The sequence below is a fragment of the Henckelia pumila genome, chromosome 4, assembly GCF_033568475.1.
Source record: "Henckelia pumila isolate YLH828 chromosome 4, ASM3356847v2, whole genome shotgun sequence".
In the NCBI taxonomy this organism is placed as follows: Eukaryota; Viridiplantae; Streptophyta; class Magnoliopsida; order Lamiales; family Gesneriaceae; genus Henckelia; species Henckelia pumila.
The window spans coordinates 214,408,936-214,420,353 of NC_133123.1; the positions used below are offsets into that span (position 1 = coordinate 214,408,936).

At 36.8% G+C, this 11,418-nt stretch overlaps 1 protein-coding gene across 1 annotated transcript; it reads right to left on the bottom strand.

Moving 5' to 3' along the window:
- Positions 1-1,732: 1,732 nt before the first annotated feature.
- Positions 1,733-3,291, bottom strand: LOC140866503 (uncharacterized). Its single transcript, XM_073271503.1, has one exon. It carries the CDS (start codon positions 3,245-3,247, stop codon positions 1,859-1,861), a length of 1,389 nt encoding a protein of 462 aa, XP_073127604.1. The 5' UTR covers positions 3,248-3,291; the 3' UTR covers positions 1,733-1,858.
- Between the last annotated feature and the right edge of the window lie 8,127 nt (positions 3,292-11,418).

Here is an 11,418-nt window from a genome sequence, read left to right on the forward strand (position 1 = left end):
TAACAGTCTCAATTTGAATTGAAAGAGGCGTTATAATCCGCTTATAAATAGAGATCAAAGACAATTTGAATAAGATGTCGGCTCAAAGAAGAACTCACAAAACACTATCAAGTTATGAAGAGACAAAGTGAATATTATCAGTTTACTAAAAAACACTTAGTGAGAAGAGTTCAAGCTTACATCAAAAGTTATACCAAGAGCCGAAGAATATAAGCACACATTTAAATATATCATCAGATCAGTTAGGATCATATTGTGTAAAGTGTTGAGTTTTATACAAGTGTTGTATTAGTTTATCAGTTGAGGTGCTGAGTTCTTGAGTCTAGGAGTTCTGAGATAGACAATTGAGTGTAAGTTTTAGTTTTGGAGTGGACGGTTGCTAAGTGTTATAGTACTCAAATTTTTCTAGAGTGAATCCTTTATTCCGAGGTCGAAGAAGGGTGACGTAGGAGATTTAGCTCCAAACATTCATAAACAAACACTTGCGTATTTTACTTTCCAGTTCATATATCAGTCGAGCACATTCATTCACTCAAAGAATCAATCTAGATATTTGATTATTGGTTCTAATCTGGTAGTCGGCATTATTCCGCACCTAATAATTGTTTGTCAATTAGCATCAACATACGAGAAGGAAATAGTTCAATTGACCAACCTCAACTGAACTCAATCAAGTATTTCGAAGGTCAACTGCTATAGTAAAATTAGTCAAGGAATATCCCCAAAACCGATCCTATCACGATTTTTTCATTTTATATATGTAACAAATTCCATTTGGCCACATGCATATTCTTCTAATCATGCAAATTTCTCCACCAAAAATTTGCACAGTGTTTTCCAATTTTTACATAGGGAAGAAGGAATTTTAAAACAAGATGAGAAATTCCTTGGAACAACTGGAGGCTGGAGCTACAATGGAAAGGAATAACGTAGGCCTATAATTGTTTCGGAGTCGAACAAGGATTGGCGAGGGATAGTAAGAACATAATATTTATTAAAAAAATGAGGAAGCAATGAAATTATTTATTTTTAAAAATTTGAATTTGAACTTATAATTTATTATTCAATATAAATTATTAGAATTAGAATGAAATAAAATTACTATGAATGGTTAAAAAAATTTAAAAATAATTCTTATTGGAGCACAACAATTTCTTTTACTAGGAAAAACCATGAATTGCAAGAAGCACAATAATTTAGAAGAAGATTATAGAGAACAATAATTGCAGGTTTTTATTAGACAGAGACACAAATGTTTCTATCATCAAACTGTCATGAGATCAACTAAACAAGACTAGCATGAAGCTTACATTATAAGAGATCAAAAAATTGTGCTCATGAAGATCATAACTCGTGTATTTACTCAGTTTTTCATTCTCACACAAGACAATGCTGAGTGAGGATTCAACTGAAACTCCGGCAGTTTGCTATATTTCTAATCAACATCCCAGCAGGATCGATGCACTTGCGTGTCTGTATATATGTATATAAACGTGACCGGTGAACAAACACAATGTACCAGTTTTGAAAATGATGCTTAAAGAGAAAAATGCATGTTGATTCAAATCTCGCGAATACACTTATTGTGAATAAACCCAATGCATCAGTTTGAAATAATTCCTAAAGAGGAAATGCATGTTGATTCAAATCTCGTAAAATAGGCGCGCATACTCAAGTGAGACTAATGAAACCAATAAAATGGAACACAACGTATACAATCAATGGACAAAAATAGAAAAATCTGCTGCATCATGAATGAATCAAAACAATTTGAAACACTAAGGTCCTTCGTAGGAAAATAAGAAGATAATAAATGACGATAATGATCAAAATCTGCATCATACTGACACCGAGAATGTCAAGAAACATAGAAAATTCCACGCCGATACAAAGCAAGGATCACTGAACAGTGTACAGCCCAAACAAATATAATCCACCAAGCCATAAACAAAGCAACTTCTTTAACAAAAACAGAGCAAGATGAATTGTTACAAGGCCAATGGATATCAGTGAGAAAATTGTTATCGAATGGAGACAAGCCTAGTAGAAGAAGTACCATTGCTCCTGGAGCAAAGAACTGCAGAACTACAAGACATAGGTAGTGATTGTGAAGAAAGACCTTTGCCCGGCTATATTCCAAGTCCGGAACCTTGCTGCCATGTAATCTTTGGTACCAACAGAAGACCGCTTCGTTTAAGAACATTTGCACATTTGGACGCAGGGCAAGGATTTGAAGAAGTCCACTAATCAACATACAACATAGCCTCAAATTTTCAAAATTCGATCTTGACAGGCCGATGCAGCCAACTAAGTTCAAAACTTCTCCCTTTTTATCAGTTATATTCGATCCATTCTTACTATTCATCCTCGAATCAACAAGGAATTCAGCTACAGGGTTAATCCAAAGCAATGAAGTGAAGAAAACGAGTATGAAATTAGCATAAAGCAGCATCCTTGAAAACAATCCACAAGAGATGATGGACAAATTACACCGTATCTGATCAGTTCCGAGCCAAAAAGCTCGAGCATTTCTCAATGCTGGAATAAAAAGAATGCCCACAACGAATCCCATTAAAGCAGCAAAAAGGACTTTCCCGAATCCATCCAATGAATCAAAGCTAAAATCAAGAACCCATTTTGGAAAAACCTCAAAAACCATAATCAGACCTAAAAAAAACCCCAAAAACCCCAACACAAAACTCAGTTGCTTCTCCAACCTCTTCGAGGCAGACCCATCAAAGCCAACCCTAAACAACACAAAGAACTGCCTACAAACGCCCACCAACCCCAATAAAATCGGGATTATAGTCCCATTTCTGACAACCCCAGAATCTTTATCCACTCTCAGAAATCTATGAAGCAGCAAAGATAATAAAGAAATAAGAGTGTAGTTAAAAACACTGTAAAATTCTTTGAAATAAATCCTTGATTGGAGATGACCTTCATTGAGTTGCAGTCTAAAGATCTGAGCTTTACTTTCGTCAAAATCAAATCGTTCTTTTGATTTCTTTCTGGGTTTTATCTGTTCCGAGCCAATCGCGCCTGGCCTTCTAATGGCAGCTCGGAGACCTCCAGAGTTGCCGCCGGGATTGACATCATCGGGATGAATGTACGTGTGTAGGCCGTGAAGAAGTAAAGCTGGGATCTTGAAGAAGGACAAAAGAAGCGTGAGCGAGACGGCAAATACAGTGTGGAGTATGAGATTATTAGTGGAGAAAATCAAGGATATTGGTGAGGACATTATCATGGAGGGTTCGAACAGAGATCAAATCGAAGCTACAATGTTTTGGATCTCTTTCCTCTGAGCGATCATTTCCAGGTATCCAAGCTCAAATCTAATTTCCAATCTCAGCACAATCTTTATAAATTTGATTATATCCAAATTTCTGTACCCTATTTAAAGTACCGTTTGACTCGAGTATAAATAGTTCTTGTATAACTTTTGTATAATTTATCATATTCAATCTCGTTTTTTCATCGTATTATTTATCTATATATTAATTATTTCTTTGAAATCAATCGAATCATTAATCATTTATCTTATATCAATCAAATCATTAAATTTAAATTACTATATTAATTTTATAAATAATATTATTCATATTTTATTTATTTTTAAAAGGATAAAATAGTAATTTATCATTCTTATATAAAAATTAATTAATCAAATCAAAATCAAATCAAATGAACTATAATTTATCAATCAAATCAATTACTTTATTAACTATCATTTTTTATTTAATTTTTATTACATTTTATTATTTATCCAAATATTATTTATCCTATCACACGAACCAAACAGTATTATCACTGTTTTATAATCCAAAAAAAATTTATATATTTTTTAATTTACAACATTATTATATAAATATGATATGTATTTTTTAATTTATATTTTTTATTATTATTTTGTATTTCATATATACTAAAATTTTCAAATTTTATATTATCAAGGGTCTAAAAGTTTGGTATCGTTATCGTATCATAACGAAATACTCGATATATCGAAAATTTCAATAAATTCGATAATTTTTTTATATGATAAACTCGATAAATATTTCGATATTTTTTCTCATCGCTAATTATAACCTGCTCAGTACTTCAAAAATTCGCAATCCTTAACTTGAGTTTTCGCTTTGTAATGTACGGTTTTCAAGACAAGGGTATGATATATAATATTTCAATCATGATAGATTAATTTTACGAAGTATATTATAATGAAAAATATTTCCTAAGGATATGGTATGTGTCACCCGAGCCAGATCACCTATTAATCAAAATTTAAGCATCAATTAACTTAAGCAGATAAACTTGATAAAAGTAACTTAGCGGAAACATAAACAATTATCAACCCGACAAAATAAAATCTGCAACAACTGAGACTCAAAACAATAACTATACAACTCAAACGAATCAATACAAAATAGAACAAATAACCTAATCTAAACCACCGCCTACCCATGCTCCCAAGCCCTAGTCACCCACTACGCAAAGGTCCAACTCCAAAGCAACTTGCAACTGTCCCGCCGAATGGAGTGTCCAAAAATACAACCGAGGACGTGCTGCAATAAAAACGCTCAATACAAAAGAATAAGTATACACATGCTATGAGTGCGTGAATGCAAATGTTCAGGGTACCGCTAACCTATCTCGGTCAAAATTTTATCAGTCTGGAAGACACCATAGTATGTAGCACTCTGCACCATCACATCAGGAGGTGGCTCACACACCAGAAATAGAATATGGATTGAGCGGGTCCAACCATCCACTAAAGAAAAAAGGGTTGAGCGATCCCACTACTGGCTATCTCAAGGATATACGCTCAACATGAAAATGTATGCAACATAATAATCTTGATACAATATATGCACATAATAAATGATAGATAAACATGCAACATATAGAATATGCATACTCAACTAGAATATCTCGGGTAGTAATTTCGTTCTTTTATAACTGGCCTAGATGTGCACGCATCTATAATCCATCACTACATCAAGAAAAAATTATATCACTAACAATACTCTAAAAGCATTAAATAAGCTAATAAATATTCTATAATACTATTAAGGATCTCGAACAATACTTGCGTCTTTCGTCGGCCTACTAATGTCGAAGTTCCCAACCTTGGCACAACTCTACTATAAATCTCGTAGCACCTCGCTATCGTCCGACCCTCGAGTAAAAGGCTAAAACACTAAGAATATACACTTACTCTCTCCAAAAAACCTTAAACATGCACTAAGTATGTGTAGTGACCTGTCCCGAAATCACTAGATAATCAAAGCTTTAGCATGCAAATAAACCACCGGCAGGATACAACCGGTCCAAAGCAATACTCAGATAGTCTAGAGGAAACTTCAATATTATAACTAAAAACACCGGCAGGATACAACCGGTCCAAAGCAAAATACTGCAAATGTTATACAACCCAATCGAAACATAGTACTAAATCCCATAATAGAAAACCTGTTACAATACAATCCTCCCTGCTGAAGATCAACGACCGCTACCACCCGGTCCATCCAACCTAAGTCATGTCTTGTGGAATGGGTTGTCTAGAACAAAACCGAGGAAGTTAGCAAATAACGTCCAGTACAGATATATGAGTATACACATACTTCGAATGATAAATGCAAGTGAAGAGTATTGGAAACCTATCCATATAGAATCCTGCTCAACCAAAGGCGACATGGTATGTAGTACGTTGGGTCATCGCATCAGGAGGCACTCCCATACCATAAACCATGAACATAACCGAATCCAAAACCATGACATCCATCCGCAAAATATAATGGGGCTGAGCGACTCCTCTACAGGTTATAACAATGGTAAAAAGCTCAACATGATAATGCATGCAGCATAATATCCGTGACATAATCAATGAACATATCAATAATGCCACATAAAACATGCAAACATAGAATACCCAACCAGGGTATCTCGGATAGTACTTTCGCACCTCTGAATAAGCAACCTAGTGATACTGGCTCTCTAGTCTAAACCTATAAATAGATAATCATCGTATCACTAATCGTCTACTAAAAGCCTTAACTAGATTAATAGATAATCACTGAAGCTAAATAGAGTCTAGCGATATACCTGCGTCCGTAGTCAGTCTTTTGATGGCGATGACCTCAAAACATAGGCACAACTCTGCTACGACTCCAGGATGTCTTGCCAACTTCCGAACTGCGCCTAAGTGGCTAGAAATGGTCAAGAGAACCAAGATAAGATAGGAGAGAATTTGTGAATTGGCAATGAAATTAGCTCTCAAATGCTCTATTTATAGACCACGTTCGGAACTACCGAACTCGCGATCGGAACTTCCGATCCCACTTTGGAGCTTCCGATCGTGCTTCTGAATGAACTCCACCAAAAGCGTGTCTCTGATTTGACAACTCGGTTGCCGACAGTAGTTCGAAACTACCGATCTCTAGTTTGGAGCTTCCGAACTCTCTCAAGTCCAATCACCCAATCAAAACCCATACCATGTCCAACTGTCACACAATCGGAACTACCGATCGCAAGTTTGGGACTTCCGAACTATCCCAAACACTCGTAGCCTTAGAAACCATTTTTTACTGTTCTGAATCAGATTTTTGAATCCTTAAGATCAAATAGTATCCCTAAATTATTTTTAAACAATATATTATCTTAATTTGGAGTCGGCTACTACATTCTCCCCAACTGAAGAGATTTCTTCCTCAAAATCCAGACTAAGATAATCAGAACGATAAACACTGAAACAACCTTATTATAAAAATAACAATGCAGTTCAAAATAAAACTCAACTGCTTAAAGGAAAATACGAAATACAATCAAAATAACTCTGGATGCTCGAAACGCATACAACTTTCTAACTCCCATGTCGCTTCCTCGGTTCCTCGAGGCTGCCATTGAACCATGACTAGAGGAATGCATTAATTATTCCGAAGTATCTTATCATTCTTGTCAAGAATCTTCAGTGGTCTCTCCACGTATGACAAATGGTGCTCAAGTTGGACCTCTGTCGGATGCAAAATTTTTGACTCATCTGCAATATACTGACGGAGTAACGATACATGGAACACATTGTGAATGCTGGAGAGATACGGTGGTAACGATAAACGGTAAGCCACATCTCCAACCTTTTCTAGAATCTCAAACAGACCAATGAATCTAGGCGCTAAATTTCCCTTTAAACCAAACCTTCACCTTCTAGAAAGGCGAAACTCGCAGGAATACATACTCTCTTGTCTCAAAATTCAATGGTCTGTGCTTGGTATTGGCATAATTGGCATGTCTGTCTTGTGTTGTCTTAATCTTTTTCTTGATTTACTCAACCTTTTCAACGATATTCTGGATCAATTCCGGTCCTTTGACCTATCGTTCTCCTACTTCAACCCAAGGCTCACTGAAAGCTACCCCAAAACCGTAAGGTAAACCTCGGATCTCTATCACTGACGATGCCCAAAGGAACTATATGAAATCGCACAATCTCCTAGATGTATAACCTTGCCATGCGATCAAAAGTGAACTCGCGGTTATACCAAAGAAAATGAGCAGATTTGAACAACCTGTCCACGATAACCCACATAGCATCACACTTCCTGAAGGTCATTGGCAAGTGGGTGACAAAATCCATCGTCACATGCCCCCACTTCAATTCCGGAATTTCCAAGCTATGAATCAGACCACCTGGTTGTCGATTCTCAGCCTTGACCTGCTGAAAAACAAGAAATAGAGAGACAAACTGGTAAACACTATGCTTCATACCTTTCAACCAAAATCTGGTACGTAAATCCTTATACATCTTGTAACTGACTAGGTGCACGTCGAACCTACTACGATGAGCCTGTGACATAATCTCATCTCGCACGGTTAAATTGTTTAGTAAGACCACTCTACCGGACAAACACAACAATCTGTCATTCTGAAAGTGAAAAATGGATGTGTTGTCTCCCTGAGCAAGTTTCGCTAACTTTTGTGTCTTCGGATCAGAAAAATGCATCTCTCGGATGCGGCCAAACAAAGATGGCTCAACTAGCACTGAAAATACTCGAATCCCCTGTTGTCCTCTCTTATGACGAAACATATAACCTAAAGAACAACACTCCTGGAATGGTACTAACTCTTTCACTAGTGCTGAGAAAACTAATACTCACTTTACGGCTCAGTGTGTCTGCCACTGGATTTGCAGTACCTAGATTGTACTTAATCTCACAATCATAATACTTGAGAAGATCCATACAACGAAACTGTCGCATGTTCAACTCTGCCTGAGTGAACAAATACTTCAAAATTTTGTTGAAACGCCCCTCTATCCTCTATAATTTAAAAGATATTAAAATAATGCGGGATTTATCAAAAAACATTGGCATGACCTATCTACAACTCTTAAAATCCACCTGTCTCACCAACACTCCAAAGACTCAACCAAACGAGAAAGAAATTTGAAAGGAGAACGAGCATGAAACTAATGAAAGCGGTTCGAAAACACAAACATCAAAGTTTAACAGTTGAATAGTTTGCAGGCCAACAAAACTAATCTAGAAGTTCTTAGATTTACATCTAACCAATATACAAAAATAAAATACTTCAAAACATTTATGTTTAAATAACATCTGCGGAAGACTAGCATAGGTCTGATGGATGTGAAAAGCCCGTATCGCATTCCACTCAAGAGTCATGCCCCTCGATCTCATCGAAATTCTAACCTGCACCAAGCAAAGTAGTCAGCCTAAAGTCTCAACAAGTATAAAACATGTAATAACGAAGAATATATAATACATGAACACGACTTTTAAAATAATTGTACTCAAAATAATTTGAACTTTTCTCGAAAAAATGCTTGAAATTAAGAGTAGACAAGACTTAGAACTTTAAAGAAATCGCATATAATGAACTCACTCAAATTTAAATCAAACTCACTCTTGAATCTTTAACTTTACTCATGTCTTTAAACATAAACTTTCATAAACTTTAACTTTGAACTTTCCTCTGTGAATTTAGATATCGATTGTGACCCTCTTTTGTTTTGATCAATCAATGACTACAGTACTATGCCGACAAGGAAGCCAAGATTTTTTTCGGCCCCATATTGCCCCTCTATGGTAAGGAAACCAATATTTTTCTTGGCCCTTCCTTACACGTCTGGTTGATAAGAAAACCAAGATTTCTCCCGGCCCCTCCTTACACGTCTTGTTGGTAGGGAAACCAAGACGTCTCCCGGCCCCTCCCTACACATCTAACGTCACAATCAACTTTTTTCAGTCAAACAATTACTTTAACTCAACTTCAAACTCTTACTTTACACAAGCATAAAGGTCTTGTACACCACTTTCTTAAAACATACTCAACTCGAATGAAAATTTCTTTGAAACCAATAACACAAATATGCAACTTTAGAAGATGAAAACATGCTTTAAATCAAGGAAAAATCATGATTATGTGGCTTCTCCTAAGCATATGAACTTCTCTTGGCCCTTAAACTTATCCCGCCTTACATTCGTTATGGGCGATCGGACCGTACGGCCCTTAGACTAACTCATTCTTAACCGAATGGACTACCACTTTAACCGACATCTCCTACACTCCATGTACTAACCCAATGACCATTCCTTAACCCGAAAAGTTCACACCAGCCCCCAATTCTCAGCACTAGGACAGCCCCCCTTAAACTCAAAAAATTTCTACACCGACCACTCAATGCTAAATTGCCCTTAACTTGCCCAACCCTTAACCGAATCGACTCCGACTTGAACCGACACAACCCTCACATCCTAGGCTCGACCTGGTACTAGACCACAGCCAACCCAGGCGGCCAGAACCATCCACCTGAACCAAGGAGCCCCAGACAATGCGCATAGGCACAAAAATTGCTCAACACACTCAAAAGCAAATCACCCATTTGCACCCCTTAACCTCAACCGACCATAGATCAGCCCCTACATGCACACCATGGACCATCCCTAGGACCAGCGTTAGCCCCCGGAACAGCCCATGGTTCCCAACCCATTTCAATACCCGGACCAACATAACTACACTATCAACCAACAACCAAAACTTAGCTTTTGTGACTCTTTCCTCGACCAGCCCCTAGACCAACTACAACCATCATCAAAACACCAACAAAACATACCAAAAAAATCTCAAAACACATAGCTAGGTCTGCCCTTGAACCATCAACACAATATTTTTGAATTTTTCAAGAAAATAGACACAAACGGGTCTCAAACTTTCGAAAAAAATCTTAAAAATGAGAGATCAATACGTGGCTTAAATTAAAACTCAATACCATCAACATCCAACATGAAAATTTCGAATTACACCAAAATTTAAGCTTACAACATGATGAAAAATTTTAAATTCAAGCAAGCCTTCAAGATTCAAGTAAAACACATGACATAGCTCAACCCAACATCAACTTAATACATAAATCTCGAAAAAGGAAAAACACCTACTGATTTTTTCAATAAAATTAGAAACCCTAGCTGGAAATTAGGGAAAATCGAAATACATGGTTGGAACAAGTCATACAACATAATATCTTCACTTGGTGGCCAAAGGAATGGTTTATACTTGCCTTTAACCCAGAAATTTTGAGAAAAAGGGGCTGGAAATTGTGAGTGGAGACTCCCCTAAGCTTCCTTAGATCGAGCTTTGGCCAGTGGAGGGTGGTTGACGGCGGCGGAGGCGGGTGCTAAGGGTGGAGAGTGGTGGCCGACGGATTGGAGAGAAACAATGGAGAGGGGAGGCGGCTTGGGGGTTTGGGGAGAGAAGAGTTTCAGTTCTATTTTGTTTTAGGGCGAGGAACATATAAGTGTGTGTATGTATGTGTGTGTGTATTGTAGTTGTTAGTGTAGACTTTAATAAAGTTGCTACTTTACTTATAAAAGTTCTACTACAAATGAAACGACCATTACCTCTACTAAATAATAATTAAATAAAATACGGATTTTTCAAAAAATTTTGGCATGACCTCTCTATTTATATTCAAACCCGCCTGTCACAGACAACAACTAAAAATACGACCAACAATACTAAATAAACTAGACCGGGAAAGGAACGAGAACCAGAAAAAAAGATTCGACATTACAAACGCCCAAAATATTCCACATAATATTGTTACATGACAACAATCAATTCTGAAAGTCATTACTTTACATTTAGTCGAACAACAAAATAAAAGACTTTAAAGTGTTAAAATAAACTTTTGCGGAAGACTGGCATGGTCAGAGGGATGTGTCTTGCCCGCATCACAGTTCACTCGATAGTCCTGCCCCTCAATCACACAGATAACCTATACCTGCACCAAGTAGATGTAGTGAGCCTAGGGGCCCAACTAGAATATGGGGGAATAACTAATACTAATATAAACATGCACAAGCAGATTTAAAATAGCTTATATTAAAAATACTTTTGTTTTGTGCCCTT